Below are 18500 nucleotides of genomic sequence, written 5' to 3'. Positions count from 1 at the left end.
ACATTTAATAACATTTCTTTTTGTCATTAATTATTCCTTCACTACTCCAGGTGAATTCTAGTGAAGGTATCTATATAGAATATTTCTTTAAACTAGAGTTTCCATTAAAAAAACCCTCTCACTGGCCAGGCATGATGGCTTACGCCTGTAATCCCAGCACTTTGGGAGTCCAAGGCAGGACCACTTGAGTCCAGGAGTTCAAGGCTGAAGCTGCAGTGAGCCATGATCACACTACTGTACTCCAGCCTAAANAAAGAAAGAAAGAAAGAAAAAAAGAGAGAAAAAAAATCCTCTGACTTGGTGTACTGATAGATTGAGCATTTATTCTCTGCCCTGTTACATTCCTCTTCACCCCCTATCCTGGCTTCTGGAAGGCTGAATTGTACACATAGCAGAAAAACAATCTTCTATTTTCAACAGAATCAATAGTAGCCCCAATGAGCTCCCTTTGTGCTTTTTTCATCTATATCTTCCTAAGCTAAGCAATTGTACTTAAGCATTACTGACCTGTGACCCCACGAAGTGCCTTTGAAGGTTCCTCAAGTATTGAGATCTTTTTCTCATGAGGGTTAAGGGCTGGTTTCTCGTTGGTAGAATCCATGGAGGAGCTGTCCTTCTCGCAGCCATTCATGGGCCCATTTTGAATCTGCGGTGGCTGTGGCTGCAGGGGCCCTGCCTCAGGCCTCTCCACTTTGTCTTTAGCATCTTTGTTGCATTGATGCTGCTTGGACTTGCTTCTTTTTCTTTTATTGTTCTAGAATGAGAAACAAATGAGAAAATAATATTCAGCTCAGACTCTTGAAATATAAGGTGAATCTGAGAGGTGAAAATTAGATAATTATCTTTTTTGGTTCCTGGCTCTTCTAATAGACTGGATGAATAATATTTATACCTTTATTAACCACCCAAATTAATTTAAATATCCTCTTTCTTACAGTAAGTTGTATAAACTTTCACCTTATAAACACAATAAACATGAAGTTTCCAATAAAAGGAAGAAAAAGCCAACAGGAATGGTTTAAATAGCTGATTAAATATTTAGCAACTTGAGGCTCTATAATAAAATCTTGTGATAACTGTCCTGAAAAAACTTGATTTCAGTTATCCTGCCATTGGGGAGTAGCTCTCATCTCAAAGTGGTGAATGCTGGGGAGGCAAGGAGGATACTAAGGTTCGTATCTGCTGAGGAGAAGGAGAGGTAAAGGGGAGACCTGCTAGGGAAAAGGCAGGCAACTTGTTCTTGTAAAATGAGGGCACAGAAGGTAGGTTGTTAATGTCCAGGTTGGGTCTCTGAAATAGAAACCAATCAACCAGGAGATTACTGGAATTGCTGCCATTGTCTAGGAAGCCTCAGGCAGCCACAGGATACATAAGCATCCCCATCACTTTTTTTTTTTCACAAAGTCTCACTCTGGCTCTATCACCCAGGCTGGAATTCAGTGGCATGATCACAGCTCACTGCAGCTTCAACCTTCTGAGCGTAAGTGATCCTCGCACCTCAGCCTCCTGAGTAGCTGTTACTAAGGCATGCACCACCACATGCAGCATTTAAAAAATTTTTTTGTAGATACAGAGTCTCCCTATATTGCTCAGGCTGGTCTCCAACTTCTGGGCTCAAGTGATTCTCCTACTTCTGGCTCCCAAACTGTTGGGATTGCAGGCATGAGCTACCTGCCCTGCCATCCTCATGAACATTTCACCTTGAGCAGACAACAGCTTCAAGGTTTTGGCAAACTGATATAAGTCCCCCATTTTTTGGTGTGAAAGCCCCCAGACCTCTCGGTAACAGCATTACAAGGCTTCATTTAATTTACTTTGAAATAACACTACCCTGAATTTTATACAACTGAAATTTTTTAGATCCGTAATATCACAGGAGTCTAAAATGCAGAGTTTTACTATATCTCTCCTAAAATGCCCTAATGGTGAATACATAGGAATATCAAGAAAATTAAGAAGATGTTGTCCCTAATTATGTTGTACGCTTGACTTGACGTTGTTTTGTACCCAGTTCATATTCAATGTACTTAACAAGCAGTATGGTACCAGCCCCGGCCAATCGGAACAGACAGCTGATCCATAAGGAAGGCCCTGTCCCACCTCCTGAATGAGTGAGTGCCAGCTGAACATCAGCCTGTCTTCATTCCTCAACACGTTTAGAAAAGAAGTAAAAAGTAACTGTTTTCTCTTCTCAATTCTCCTCCTTGCTCTCTTTTCCTTTGGAACCACAATCATGCCCTGGTAAGTGCTCTCCTAGGTGACAGGTGTGTCCCAGGTTGAAATATAGGCCAGTAGGACTTATTCCCCCGCAAACACCCGCAGCAGCTTCTGGCTCTTAAGCCTCACATCTCCTTTTCCTTTTCAACCTCCAGGAGGGGGACTCAGTAATGAGTTGGGTCTGCAGCTGCTGTCTGCTCTTTTTTTCACTTCAGAAAAATCTAATACCCGAACCACACTTTTGAAATTTTTCTATGTAAGTCTAAATACTGCCTTTCAATCACTTGCAAATCATGTTCATCTTACACAGAGGCCTGAGAAGCTATGATTAAAGATAAGCAGAGATTGTCAAAGATGGTGGCATACAAAGGTTAAAAAAAAAATCTCATAATTTTCCTATTCTACATGAAACTAGGAGGAGAAAAAACAGGAAAGGATGATTCCTGTAATTTTAGTAATCTTCGGGTTTTATGAAAGTAATACTGTGTTATTGTTTGTTCAGAACCTGTTTTGCAGGCCTGTGATCTTCTCCCATGGGAAGGGATAGACTGGCATACTATACCCTGGGAAAAGCAAAACACAGGCCTTGCTGTGCCATAGCAGGAATGAGTGGAACAATTACTTTGAAAGGAGGGCACACTTTTGCTAGTGTGTATGCAGAGACACAGCTCGGGAGCTCCCAGAAATCCCAGGCCCTTTGTGACTCGACAAGAAAGCAAATCAATTTGAATGGGACACAGTAAAATCCCCTTCCCTTTGTTCTCAAAGAGTAATACGCCAGTGTTCAAGAAGGCCCCTTACTTACTATGGTTCTAAGGCATTTTCTTTTCTTCTTCTTTTATTAATGATCTACCTTAGAATTCAGCCAAAAAAGCATCTCAGAGCAGCCTTAGACAGATTCTTTCAGGTGGAAAAACATGTGAAAATATATTTAGAGTTTTTCAAGTATCTTTAAAACACTCCTTAATTTTTTTCTTTGTGCTACAGGATGTGTTCATGCAAGTTAATGTTTTGAATCCTTTGAATTCTCCAGCTGGGCTACCGTTTATACTTAAAAAAGAAAACAACTCTGGGACTTCTTAAGCACACCTGGTCATTAAAAACACTGAGCAGAAAATAAAGGCATTAGTAGTGAGAGTATCTGGTAATTTATGAGAGTCATGAATTTGGAAGTTTTCTGGGTGTATATTAACATATTTGAAAGAAGCATAAAATTGGCAGCCTTGTTAAAATGATAACAACCATGAAGGTTTTGATTGAAGATGTTACCAATTTACAAGCAATATTAATCTTACCTTCTTTTTTCCTGTCATATTCCATTCTTTTAGAACTTGAATTGCACTGCCTAGATAAAGACAAAGAATCTTCAACAAATATTCACATCATGAAACACCACCCAAAATTCACCTCTGTCTTTCCATCTTGGTAGCAGTTATTTTTTAATTTTTTTTTTTTGCTTTTCATTTGTTTTGATACATCCTATCTTAATAAAAATGCCAGTTTCATCTTTTATTTCCCAGATTTTCACTTAATTTACTGTATGATCTTGGTTTTATCAAAATATTAAGCCTCACTACATGAAGCTTACTTTTTTATCATTATATTATCTTAGGGAAAATGAAATATATCTTGAGAATTTTCCAGCAGCTTTGTTGCCATAGGTAGAATTAAAATTATTCTGTTTGATATATGAATAAAAATACCTATAATCTTCTGAACCAAATATGAGATTCTGAGTATTATTAACAATGTGAATCACAGCTTTCTGTTTGGCCATTTCTTCACTTTTTCCTTCCCTACTCATATGTTCACATTTGGCAGGGGGATGAGGAAGACATATTATAATATTAGTTTCTCTAGAGTTAGCATGGATAGGGATGGGATGTGGTCTTTATAGGGCTTCTACCTTGAAACCAAAAAAAGTTCATTACGTGAAAAGTTGGGCCCCAGGTTCTGTCCATCCCATTCACACATATAGATGGAACTGTACTGACTCAGAGAAGATACCTAATTAAATTATATTAACTCATATATAAATTAAATGCCTAATTAAATTACAAGACATTAAAAAATGTTTTATTGCTGACCAGCTGCAATCCACGTTTCTGCATAGTTTAACGAAGTTCATTCATTCATTCCAATTGTGCTGAAGGTAAGTTCAATAACAAATTATTAGTAATGAGGATACCAGCTGTTTTCAAATAGGCACAGCATTTCTAAAAGAGGACAGCTCTTTTAAACGTATTCTTTTAACAATTTTAAGCATTCTCATATAATCTGAATATACTAATAGATCTCTACAAGGAGTATGTTGGCTAAACAAAGATCAATTTCAGGCTGGTCTTTGTAATAAATTTCAAATTAGTAGGGTCCCAATTATTGAGTCTACTGTCACTGTTAGACAAGCAGAAGGCCATATGGCTTTGACTAATGTTTAGACAGGCTAATTATTCCTATCTATTTAAAGTTTCCAATTCAATGACCCTCTTAGACTTGTCTGAGTTGCATGCACTTGAAATAATAAGTCTGCACCTAAAAGTACGCTATAATTCAGACTTTTTATTAACTGGGTGGTCTTTCTCTAATTTGTCCAGAGAATTAATGTTTCACAGCATTTTCCTTTTGAAGATATTTAGAAAGTCCCTTTCATTAGGTTTCTTGGTAAGTCCTGGTTAATAATAATAAGGGCAGTTCTTATAGCTATGCTTCAGTTTTCTAAATAAAACTAAAATTTAAAAATGCTAAATACTCATCATTTTAATCGGAAAATGGTGGTGAGTTGCTTACTGCTTTCACAACTGCCATATTTAATTAGTCCTCTAATTTTCATGTTTTGATATACATTCTATTTGTAATTTGGACAATGAGCTTTAGAGACTAATTCTGAAGAAGAAATACGCATAATTAGAGGATTTTGAAACTGTTATTATTAAGTTTTAATTATCCTGAAACTGCTTGGAGTTTTTCAGCCACTCAGATTGCTTTCTGTATGCCTCATAAATGACTCCTAATAAATATTTTTGACGCTCAGTCTTTTTTTTTGGAGTGGAGTGCAGTGGTGCAAACATGGTTCACTGTAGCCTTGACTTCACAGGTTCACCTGATCCTCCTGCCTCAGCCTCCAGAGTAGCTGGGACTACAGGCATGTGTCACCACTCTAGGCTAATTAAAAAAAAAAAAAAACTGTAGCAACAGTATCTCGTCATATTGTCCAGGCTGGTCTCAAACTCCTGGCAATCCTTCTGCCTTGACCTTCCAAAGTGCTGGGGTTACAGGCATGAGTCACCTGCCTGGCACCCAGTGGTTTTAAAACAAGTTTTCCTACTGCTCCCCAACCAAAATGACTTCCCATGAGGCTTCTCAGCAATCAATGAGTTTTATTAATGAGATCTCAACACTGAGAAGGTGAAAATTTCAAGAAGGACAAGCAAGGTGCTCTGTTTAAATACAAACAGATTTGATGACAGTACATCAGTTACTGCGCATCTGTGCATCTCAACAAGATCACTCAGCAATAAAAACTTTCATGATAAGGAATATGGTGGGCCTCAGTCCAAGTAGGGGTAGGGAAGAATGGGGAAAATCGCCTTTTTCCTTCCCTAAAGCTTTTTTTTTTCCATGCCAGTGATGTTGGCAAGTAAAACCTGAAAAGAGAAAGTATCTGACCCAGGATGTGCTTATTTCCCAGTACGTTTTGAGACAAACTGCACCAAATGCTGCAAAGTCAGATTAATACTGCATTCTCTACTATTTGCTTCTTGTGACTAAAAATTATATATCTGTTAGTATATGCACCAGGGAAAAATAGTGAGGAAAGTTATGCACCATGGATTTGCTTATAGGTCTACTGAATGATAATCATTTGCTAATTCAATTAGGACCTTGCACCTTGACTGCTGATATCAGAATGTGAGCATATTGCTTGGTTCCAAGACCTTGCCCTGAAATGCAATTATACTTTTAGAAACTCAGGAAGGTTACTCTACTCCTAGGAAAATAAGTAAATCAAACTGTCCTTGACAAACTGTAAATAGGATACAACTGAGAAATGTGCTGGCAGGTCTTCCTTGACATTATTTGACAGATTATGTGTAGCTTGCCCATATTTACAAAATAGAAACTAATACCAGGACAGAAGACATATGATAACTAAGGATAAGCAAGAGATCTTTGTTCAAAACTGGAACTTGTTTAATTTGATTAGGAGAGGAGAATTTCCCCATAATTTACGGAAATCTAAAGCATTATGTTGTAACTTTATAGGATAAACATATTTCTGAGACTTTAGATTTTGTAACATCTCTGGAAATGGACTACCTAAAAAACAATTTCTTTTAAAGAAAGCAAAAAGATTTTAGAGGCGGATAAGATGAGCTGATATTGCAATTAATTTGGCAATCTAAAAATCACAAACTAAAGACATTAAAGAATAAACCAGTCCTCTTAGACTATATAAGCATCAAGTTTAATAATCCCAGTCATAAAGCCAAGTAGAATTATGCTGGTTGGAGAAGCTTTCCAGATAAGGACCAAAATGCATTATCCTCCATTTATAAGAATGACATCACATAAAGAACACATTTCTTTATTTCTTTATCTATTGAGACAGGGTCTCACTCTTGTCCAGGCTGGAGTGCAGTGGCGCCATCTCGGCTCACTGCAACCTCTGCCTCCTGGGCTCAAGCCATCTTCCCACCTCAGCCTCTGAGAAGTGGGACTATAGGCATGCACTACCATGCCTGGCTAATTTTTTTATTTTTTATAGAGACCGGGTTTTGCCATGTTTCCCAGGTTGGTCTTGAACTTCCGGTCTCAAGTAGTCGGCCCACCTTGGCCTCCCAAAGTGCTGGGACTACACGCATGAGTCACTGCTGGCCAAGGACACATTTAATATCAAATTGGAATGACGGGTAGGCAAGGAAATTAGCAGCACTATAATCAATATCCTTGAAAACTAGACTCATTTTTTCCTTAAAGAGAGAAAAATAACTTTTTATTCTATTCTTATTGAGTATGTTTATATGTTTTTAAAATCTAGCACCTTTTTTTTTGAGACAGAGTCTAACTCTGTCACCTAGGCTAGAGTGCAGTGGTGTGATCATGTGAAGCCTAGCACATTTTTATGAGACCTAAAGTACTCATAATGAATTGACAGTTCATTTAAGGAAAAAAATATGGACTATCTGGAATATTTAGTTCTAACATCTTCAGCTCCAGGACACAGGTATACCTACCATCCACAAAGGCTTGCACGGCTTTATCCACATTAAAATCAAACTGTTGTAGCACCAGGACTATTTCATTATTGCTTTTGTTGGGAACAACTGATCTAACTGCATAGATCTGTAAAGGAAAAAAAAAAGAAATAGAAAGGTGAACACTTTAAATATTTTTTATCTATGATTTGCCCACTGGATAGAATTATAACTATTAGAAAGGCCTCAAAAAGCCAACTTATCTACCTTCTTGCCATCAAGCATAATCAAGGCATTCCAGACCAGTGAACATTCATCCTGGTAATCGCCTTGATACCCACTTTATTTGTGTACACATTTTTACAAAGATCTTCTTGTAGAAGTGTAGGAGCATGTGTGAAAAGCCAACTCTGGTTTTGCAATCTACCCTCCCCCAAGACTACAGATGCATACAAGATGTGTTCTCAGTGAGGACACAGAGTCTTTTTCTGTCTCAGGCTTCCTTTCCACTGGCTCAGGGGGTTCTTTAGAAAATGTACAGAAATAGCCTCATGCCTCAGCTTCTCTATCTGCACAGTGGAAACAGTCATCTTGAGGGTCACAGAAATGTGCTGTGAAATTCCATTAATGTTTAAAGATACAAAAAATGTGGAGCATTGTATTTTTGAAATGGTAATCTTAGCTACAGTCCAAAAAATGTTCTTGAACACACTTCTGAAAATCAAACATTGAAAACAGTAAAAGTAAATACATATATGCACAAGGATTTCAATAGGTTAAAGCTTATATTCAATGTTTAATGACATATATATCTTGCTTAGTCAAATTTAGCATATATTCTTTCTTCTTGACTATTAGAATTGACCTTTATCTCACAGTACTTGTATAACTACAGAATGTTCTATTGATTTTAGTAAAACCAGGTTCACCCAGTTTTCTATCACAAGGATTACTGCAGCTGCTACTGACAAATACTAGAGTATTGCATTGTCCAAAGGTAAGTGATTATTAAAGCACTGTACAATCTTCAGATGTTTTCAACAGCAGTTAAATTATGACCAGTTGGTTTTAGAGTTAAATGCAGGTTAGTACAATTGGATTCATGGAATATGGATTATATGGGTATGGCAAGCGTAATGTGATGCTACTGACATGAACATTTAATTGAACAGGATAGCCTATTTCCTGATTATGTTAGAAAACAGACCACCTATTCCACACAGATCTACAGTAAGACTATTTAGGTTGTAATGAGACAACAGCACAAGCTACTGTCATGTACTCACCCAGCACAAGCTAGGGGTGGGTATATGACTGTAAAGGTGCTGACACTATAGATTAGAAAGCTGGTTTTGAATCTTGACATTTTATAAATGCTAAATATTTGAGTTTTACTAAGGACTCTAATATTATATATATATATTTGTATGTGTGTGACTCAAGATTTCTTGATTATTTTCTATTCTCACATTTTATGGTTCTTAGTTTTTCTAGCATCCATTGAAAAAAAATTAACTTCTTCAAATCTAAGCTGTTTCTCACTTTTTCTGTCTTCTTTAAAAATTCAATTCTGTGAGTATTTTTTGAATACCTATTATGTGATAAGCCATCAGACTTCCTGGAACTTAGAGACGGGAAGATGATTTGCACATTGACCAAATGATTGCATAAATATATGCTTATACATTCCATGTAAGTGGTATAAAATCACATGACAGGGAGACTTGACTTTATATGATTTTATCCACTGAGACCTGGATGGAGGATGAGTGAGAAGAGATGGATGGGAAGGGAAGGGAAAACATTTTGCCATAGAGAACAGCATGAGTGAGGAGCGAGGCACGGATGATGAGGGAGGAGCTGGAGGTGATTAGGAAGGGAGGCAGAGGTTCGGCTTCTAGAGTACAAGACGAAGCCCGAACTGGGCTGGGACCAGATTGCACAGGGCCTACATGGCTATACAAAGGATTTTTATTCTTAGGAGCATCCCTCAACTATCTTTTTGTTGATTTTTTTTTTTTTTAAGAGAGAAAGGCCAAGATGGGGAGAAAAACAAAAACAAAAAATCCTCCATCCAGCCCAGAAAGGTCACTAACAGAATGTGTCCAACAACACACAATATCTGGCTCATTGTTACTAGCACACTGGAGTTATGCCTAAAGATTGTGTTACCCTTCCAGTATAGCTCTTTTAAATAAAATCTAGCATTTATTTGAAGCCACTATGGCTTAGTTCATATTATAAAATTTCTTAATAATCACCATCATTATTACCACATCAGGCACACCTAAATAATATAATACAAATTATATTAACTACATTATAGTTACATTAGGCAAAGGTTTTCAATCCACCTACACAGCTATGTAAACTGTAAAGACCCAGAATTATGGGATAAACATAAAATAATGTCTTTCTCTGCCTCCAATCTCTCCCCTGCAAAACACAAGGTTGTATTATGTTAAAGCAAAACACGAAATAAGCCACTACTTGTAGAGATGCTTCCTTTTTAGATGTTGATACTACTCTTGCCTATCCTCTTTCAAAAAAAAAAAACAAAAACCATGGTCAGATGTGCACAGAAAACATTATCTATCCATGTCATTTTGTGTATTCTAGCACTGACTGTATCTTTAGGAAATTGACAATAACTGAGTTTTGATATCAAATCTAACTGAATATTGTATACAATTCCTGGAGGAAGACACTTAATTAGGACAGGTATTCCAAGTTTTACAGATAAAAGGGGAAAAATAGTTTCTGCTTATACTTGGGTATTACATATTAATGTTTAATTCTACTAAATTTCTGGGCCAACCCCTGTTTCTGCTCTAATCGCGTGGCTTGGGTAATGTGGAGAGAGCAGCATTATCAGCCTGCTATTTATAAATCCACTATGTTTATTTTCCTATGGAAATGTCTCTGAGAAAGATGGAGAAGTTGTGTGAACTCACATGTGCACATAAAAATAAAGGAACCTCGCTGTGTCACTACTCATAATTCAGGGGTATTAAAAAGGGTTTAAGCATTTTAATCTAAAAAAAAAAAAAGCCCTCATTATGAAGAGCTTTAATTGTAAGGTGTGGATGACCAAGGAAGAGTTATAGTGAGGTTGTGCTGAAAGGCTTGCCTTTGCAGTTGGAAACCAGGCTTCTGAGGACGGATGCTCCTGGAGGAATGGATCAATCAAAGCGTGACTAATGGTAGTTTGCATACGGAGAACTCATCAAATTCACGCCCGCAGCGGCTGTTTTGCAGAGGCTGTTTCTGGCGCAGCTTCACACACACAGCCTTTTACTTCATTGCCACAGCACAGGCTAACACGTAAGCCACTGTTTGAAGCTGCACTTGACTGCACCCCTAAAGGGCTCTCATGCCATAAGCAAAGTGGTCCTACCAGGCAGCCGCTGTTGGGTGACAGTCAAGATGGCTAGTTAGCGGTTCATTTAGCAACTGCTTTACCTTCCCAAAGTTATGTTCTCCTATTTCACTTCTACTAATTTCACTATGGTTTGGCAAAGTCAATGTGCTATCGAGAAATAGCATGATGTTTCGATGCTACCTCTTGAGCATTTTAATCATGATCCTCTCCTCTCTCTGGGCCTTCCCTATATGGCTCTGCAGGCTCTGCCCCACTGTGCCTCAAGCCTGCCCTGCTGGCCTTTTGCATGCACTAACTGGGCAGCGAGGCAGTGTGACTTTCATGGATGTTGTTTGGTTTCAGTTTCCCAAACCAACTTACCTCCCCTGTACCTGAGCTGTCTGATTAAGAGCTGTTAACAGTTTTCCTCATTCATACTGTGCATCTTTTGAGCCTGTAATGACCCTTGGAAATTCTTCTTGGCTTCCTGATGAGTCACTTAAACTATGTCTGAGTTTCAAAAGTGGCTCTGACCTAAGTTTTCAATCCACCCACACAGCTGTGTGATCAGCAAAGACCTGGCATTATCAAATAAACATAAAATAACTGCTTTCTCTGCTTCCAGTCTCTCCCCTGCAATTCAGTCCCAGGCGGCTGTTCTTCCTGAAGTATATTCGTGACCATTTTACCCTCTTCCCTAAGAACTTAAGAATAAATTTAAATATCTGCAACCTGGCATTTAAGGCCAGCAACAATTGGGCTCTAACTTGCTTTTTAAATGTCTCTGACTTTACCCCTTCACAGAGAAGCTCCCCATGCCCAGTTTGGAACCCCAAACCCTAGGCTGGGCTTTTCTAAGATGTGTCTGAATTTCACATTCCAGGCGAAATGCCATGTGTCCCATGAAATTCTTCTCCATCCTCCCTGCCAGAGGTCATCTTTGCCTCAACCTCTATAGCCCTTGGACAGCAAGAGTCTTTTAACACTTAGCCCCTTTTCCTTTATAGCTCAAGTATTTGTGTATGTGTCGTGTCTCCCAGATGGCAGGCAACGTGAGGGCAGAATCCTCATCTTGGCCATTTTTGGATAATCACCATGCCCATTCACAAACGGCTAATATGGTGCATGTAGTAGGTATTTAATACATATTTGTTGAGTGAGAGAATGCCAACTTGTGCTATACCAGGTGGCTGCTCTGAGTCAAAGAAAGACCACCAGCATGCGTGAACCATCCCAGCACTCGGCATCTGCCACCCATGGTAACAGTGGGCAGGTCTCATTTGACTGATATCATTAAGATTTATATGGGTAGGGAGAACATATATATGTTCTTTGAATTTCAGTAACAGAGACTGGAGGAATATTTATGAGACTTCAACATTCTTACAATTTTACTTCTGTAGAATAAGGTACTTATGGCATTTTGTGGAGTTTTAAAAATATGAAAAGGCACAGTAACTGCCTTTTCAGTAACTGCCTGTCTATCGTTCCAAGACTCAGCTCAGCAGACAGACACTGGCTGAGCCCCCAATACATGACAGGCACTGAGGATACAAAGAAAAACCAGACATAGTTCCACTGTAAGGAGGCACAATCTAGCAGTGAAGCCAGAAATATCTACAATAAAAGTAGGTAATAAGTGCTGTACTGTCTTTATGAACAGGGTACTGTGGTGCTACAGAGAAGGAATTAAGTTTGCCCAAGTAAGGGAGAGTACTTCATAGAGAGCCACATGTCATGGAAGAAGCACTGGAATTAGATAGACCTATGCTCTAATCTTGGCTCTGCTACATGCTAGCTCTATGACCTTGGGTGAACTGACTTACATTTTTGAAACTTGGTTCTGTAGCTGTAAAATGAGGGTATTATCTTCTGAAGCCTATATAAAAATGAAAGGAGATGATGCCTGTAAAGTGTTTCATATAGAATTTGACATATATTAGCTACTCAATAAATTTTAAAAAGAAAAAAGTGGGAGCATTTGCATTGAGCCACAAAGGAGAGGGGTCTCTCCAGGTGTGGCTTTGAAGTAGAAGGACCATGTGGCTTGAATGTTGGTCAAGATATATTTGGGGGAGACTACCCTGTCTACTCTTCTTCTTAGAGAACCTCCTTCCTCTACCGACTTGCTAAGGGGTCAGTGGACCCAAGACTCTGTCCCTGCTTTTCCCCTCTCTATGGTGTGACTGGTGTGATAAGAAAGTCTATCTTTAGGGTGGTTAATGTGGTTTTGTCCCCCTTTTCTTCTTTCACTTAATTATTTACTAAATGTCTACTATGATCAGGCACTGCACTAGTGGCTGGATACAGCAGTAACAAAACAGATATGGCCACTGCCAAAACTAGAGAGGGAAACGGATATAAACATAGAAATAAAAAATATGTCACTGCAACTTGTGCTAAGTGAGTGCTGTGAAGGAAGTAATCAGAACACAGTACAATGAATTACAGTGGTCAGGAAGTGGCCTGGCTAGAAAAGACCAAGTGAGTCAATCAGACCCTCTGCCTTAAAGGTCTGAGCTATTCAACACAAAGGGAGAGAAGCTGGAGTGCAGATGAAGGAGGCTGGACTTGCAGCTGCCTCACTTTCTCTCTTTCCTGCTCCTTTAACTTTTCCTGAAGTCTCATGAAACGTTGACAGACCTTTATAATAATAACCTCTTTTTTTTGTACTTGTGCTAGTTTGAGAAGGTTTCATTTTCTAGAGCAAGTATGGTGTGCCTGGAGGCCACATTAATAGCCAGGGCTGGAAATAAAAATAATAAAGCTAAATAATTAATCTGATTGGCAAAGGTGAGAAAAGGAAGATTTTAAAGATAAGTCCCATTAGAATGTACACGGCAGCTGGGAGAAGAGAGGCCTCAGAGCTTTGCTCACACACTTCTTCCCAGCACTAACGTTGCCACTATTATTTACTCATGTGACTCTTATTCTGCTGAGTGACAAGAAGCATATCTTTATATCCACAGGGTCTAGAACAATAGTTGTCATTCAGTATCTGATTCATAAATGTTTGTTGAATGAAAGACCGAATGAATAAAATGAAGCAGGGAGTCTAGTAAGATGGTTATTGACATATTCCAGTTTTACTTACTCATTTTTAAGTGCATCTCTAATTAAGAATTAAGTACTACACACTATTAAAAAGCTTAATGGATTCAAGCCCAAAACGTATGGAGTGCCTCCTAGGTGCCAGGCACGGCATATGGCTGGCTCCTTCCTTGAGAAGCTTGCAATCTTGGAGGTGAGCTTAACCTTATCCCCTACGATAAGGACAGCAATCAAACAGCCAGCAACCTCTTCCTCACACCAATGGGAACTGGAGTTATTTATGGGTTTGCCATTCCTGCAACTTTGAAAGGAATTTTTTAATCAGCTTTGGTCACATTTCTCAAATGCTGAGCCATTCAGAGATGCCTTAAAAACAGCTCATCTGTGTACGCTTTGCTTCACTTGCTGGGCCACTAATATTATCTACACAGTAATGTAGGCAGTTTTCCTATGAATCTTCTTGGGGAAGAAAATACTCTTTGCAGACCAGTACCTTTGCATCATGGATAATTCCATAATTTAATTGCCTTTTCTAGCATCTACTTCCTGCCAGCAAAAAATATGCATGAGGTGTTGCCATGTTCTACTTGGCTGACTTTTGGGGAATTAACACCAGGGGTACAAATCAGAATTAACTTTTTTTTTTTTTTTTGGCAGGAAACCAAGAGGAAAAAAAAATAATACAGATTTAAAGATGGGAAAAAATACAGTTTTTATAGAATCATGGCAAGTAAAAGTGGAAAGGATCTTAGAGACAGTCTAGTTGCGGCTTCTTGAACTTTAAAATACATTCCAATCACCTGGGGATCTAACTGGGATGAAGTTTCTGATTCAGAGGCTTAGGGTGGGGCCTGAATTCTACATTTCTAATAGGCTCCCAGTTGATATCTGCGTGTCCAGGGATGTGGACAGAATAATGCTGAATTGTGGCAGTTTGTTACAGCAGCAACTAGAAATGAATGCAATGAACCACACTCTGAGAAACAAAGGACTGCTCTTTGCTTCCTCCCTCCTTATAAGGAGATATCTTTTTCTATCCCACCAACTATCACCTTTTAAAAAAATATTCCTTCCAGATGGCAACCCTCTCCCCAAATGTTTGGGGAAATTCTAGCCATTCACTCATTCAAGCCACATTCTGTGAGGGAAAGTGAAATGAATCTGACACATCTTTGCATCCAACAAGCTGACAAAACAGCAGGGAAAATAAGGCAAAGTCATAAATAACCGGCACATCATTCTGGTAACAACATCCTCTCTGAATCTTACCTGCTCTCTATTCTTTCTTTCATTAACCCAGACAGGTTCCCCTATCTTTCACCTGGACTCTGGAAAAGGCATCCTAATGGGATTCTCCAGCTTGGTTTTTCCTCTCTCTAATTATCTTTCAATAGTCATTGCACAATTAAGCTCCCCAAAGTGCTTGAGCGTGTTTACTGATGGAGGGAAGGAGATGGCAGTGAGAAAGAATTAGAAGAGGTGAAGAGAGGAGATAAATTATCAAAGAAGCTCCCACAGAAAATAAGAGAAACATCATTAAAACCCATGTGGAATGGAAGGGAGGTTCTTCTCTGTTTTTCTAAGAATCCAGAGAAAGGAGGAGTGAAGACACAATAAAAGTTTCAGATTGTGAAGGGCAAATTTATGGAAACTATTCCTCTGCATGAGAGTTTTAGAATTCGCTTTGGGGCTTAAAAGGTGGAGAAAGATGCAGAGCTGCCCTAATGGGACTGAGATAGGAAATGACCTTGATGAATGACAGAATGCCGAGCAGGCCTGCAGGTCCACGGTGTTGGACTGCACAGATCTGTTATGGTGCCGATTGGCATGGCTTTCCCCAGCAATTCTCAATGAGCCAGAAGCAGGAACAGAGAAAAGAAATGACCCATAGTTACAAACTGTAAGAAATGTAGTGGCAGATTTTTGGGCTCAGAAACACAGGGGCTGAGTATCACTAAGGTGGCTAAAGGAGGCATCTGTAGTCTCTGAAGAGGGGAGGCTGAATTGGAGGACTAGAGAGAGGCAAAGGGATGAGAAGAACAGATGTTAAAGAGAGTTAGAAGATGAGAGAGGTCGAGGATAAGGACATGCTCAGAGAAAGGATGTGAGACATTGCCAGTCTGTGATCCCAGGGTGCTTCCTGGCGTGTAAATATAACCCCTTTTCTACAGTCCAGCCCTTTGCTTTTTAAAAAGAACTAAAGTACTCTCCACAATTCCATCTTCATGGAGTAAACATGCTCTTCTGCAACTTTCCGTAAGCTGTGCTTTCCAAGTTTTTACTATCTGATCAAGCTTTTCTGAGCATATCCTGTTAAAATATGGCACTATAAGAGAAGCACACTGCTCCAGAAGTGGCTGAGTTAGAGCAGAGGACTGAGACTTGCACTTACCTTGGCTGGGTCCCGTTTATCCATTAAAGGAGTCTAACGTGGCATCAGTGATTTTAGGAACCACATTAATCACTAGGTCAAAGGCAGGTTACTCAAACTCTCCTTACCTTGAGTTTGAGACAAGGGTCCCCTGGCCTTTACTTGTGCAATGACTAGAATGCAAAGGTAGGATTCTATGTTCATCTTTCTTAAACGTTAGTATGTAACGTTTAAGAGTATCTGACTCATCATTCCAGCCAGCGGTTATCTTTTGGAACCTTGAATTTTGCCCCATCATAAACAGGAATGTTTTAGCCATTCCTTCCAATTTTGTATCATTTTAAAAATTAGTTGGCATCTTCTATAATTTAGATTTGTTGATTTGAATTTTGTATAGGCCATGGCCAAGTATAAAGGCCACAGTATTACCACGAAAACTTCCTTCAAAGTTGAAATTAATCTTTTAATCCATGTTTACTTGTTCATTCATTCTTTTAGTCAGTCATCAGACTCAGAAGCTGAACTGCAGCAGTGACAGGTCCATTGGGGTTTATAGTATAGGAAGGCAAATGTTTGATGAATGTTACAGAAAAAGCAGTAATACTCTAGCATCTATAACAGGAAACCTGTCCTAGTCTAGAAAGTAAGGGAAGCCCCCTCGAGGGACTGAAGTTAGTTTAAAATGAGAATGATGGGTTAGTAGCACTATAGTTAGGCAAAGGAAATGGGAGGGAAGGTGGAGCACTCCAGGAAGAGGCAAAACATCTCTGAACAGATAGGACTGAGTGACTAGAAGATGCTCAAAGGAATGAAGGTCAAGGACTGCTGGAACATTAAGTATGAAAAGGTCGGGGCGGGGGGAGGGACTGTGGATGACCCCGGAGAAAAAAGGCATGAGGCAAAAGTGGGCAAGGCCCTGCAAACCTTATTATAATTTTGAGGTTTATTCTAAGGGCAAGCCGTTGAAGGGTTTTACTCAGGAGAGGAGCTTGTATATTAAATGTCATTCCAGTTTCTTTGTAAATGTGTTGGAGGAGATGAAATGAATGCCTGTTAGGATTCCAACCATATCCAGGGGAGAGAAAATGGACCAAGATGGGGCAGTGTAGAAAAAGACTCACACATTTCTTAAGAGGAAGCAATTGATTTGTGTCTAACTAGATGCAGGGAATGAGGAAGATGAAGGAATATGGGTGACTCCTTGGTTTCTGGCTCAACTGTGTATGTGGTGGGGTCATTTCCTAAGAAGGGACCAGTAGCTTTACTCTTTCAGGAGCCTGTGAGGCATCCATGTCCAGATACGTAAGGCAGCTGAATCTGTAAATCTGGAGCTCCAGGAAAGAACTGAGCTCGGGATAGACAGTTTGGCACCAACAGCATCAAACTGAGTCTCAACCCTGGCTGCAAACTGGAATTACATGGTAAATTTTCAAAATATAGCTATACGTGAGCCCCACTCCAGATAATCAAATCTTGGACTTGGCATTCCTTAAAGAAAAAAAAAAAAAAGTTTTCCCAAGGACTCTAATACCATCCAGAATTGAGAACCGGGAGTCAGAAATAATAAAAGTTATAAATAGGTGAGGGATAGTGGATGAGGCAAAGGAGAGAAAGTGGCACAGAACACATCTCTTTTTAGGTATAACTGTTCACCTGTCAACTCATTTACCTGAGTGTGCTAACTACTCATTCACACCTCTCCATTGTTTATATAATATTATAATGTCAAAAATAGCAGTTCTAGTTTAGAACAGTTTTACTTTCTATAAAGCAAAACTCTTCAGGAGGGCACTCTCTCTGTAAGAGGGTATCCCAGGTATCCACTGTTGCATAACAAATGTCTAAAACTTCGTGGCTCAGAACAACAATCTATTTTTCACTATTTCTGTGGCCTAGGAATTTGGGAGGAATTTGGCTGAGTGGTGTGCCTCCAGGGCTCTCATGGAGACGGATGGTGGGGGAGAGGGACACTAGTGCAGATAGAGTGTGTCTGAGCCTCTCTCTCTTTGTGCAGTCTCAAGGTTTCTCCAAGTGGTCTATGTTGATGGGCTAGTCTGGGCTTCCTTGCAGCACGGCAGAACAGTCAGACTGTTTACACGTGGCAGCCCAGGGAGCCACTGCAATATCCTGCCTGGTGAAGAAGAAGCAGAATCACCTGGTTTTGGAAGTCTTTTTCCTTCTTACTATACTGGTCAACCAGCTACAAAAGTCTGCCCAGTTTTAAGGGGAGAGGCAGGCTCCACCTTTTAATGTGGGAAGATAGTATTGTAGTCTGAAAAATACAGTTGGCTTCAAATAGTTAAAG

The 18500-nt window shown here is 39.3% G+C and overlaps 1 protein-coding gene across 9 annotated transcripts in view; it reads right to left on the bottom strand.

Moving 5' to 3' along the window:
- SPATS2L (spermatogenesis associated serine rich 2 like) overlaps nt 1-18500 on the bottom strand; it is a 168201-nt gene that overhangs the window by 58201 nt on the left and 91500 nt on the right. For all 9 annotated transcript variants that reach the window (XM_017545196.2, XM_017545195.1, XM_037744529.1 and 6 more), the window contains 3 exons: nt 7452-7560; nt 3513-3562; nt 508-754 (listed from right to left, as the gene is read on the bottom strand). In XM_017545196.2, the coding sequence (XP_017400685.1) occupies nt 508-754; nt 3513-3562; nt 7452-7560 (406 nt within the window). The remainder of the gene's footprint in view (nt 1-507; nt 755-3512; nt 3563-7451; nt 7561-18500) is intronic.

Source organism: Cebus imitator, unplaced genomic scaffold (assembly GCF_001604975.1).
Source record: "Cebus imitator isolate Cc_AM_T3 unplaced genomic scaffold, Cebus_imitator-1.0 Scaffold178, whole genome shotgun sequence".
NCBI lineage: Eukaryota > Metazoa > Chordata > Mammalia > Primates > Cebidae > Cebus > Cebus imitator.
The sequence above is the reverse complement of the archived record's forward strand: the minus strand, read 5'-3'. Positions and strand labels throughout refer to the sequence as shown.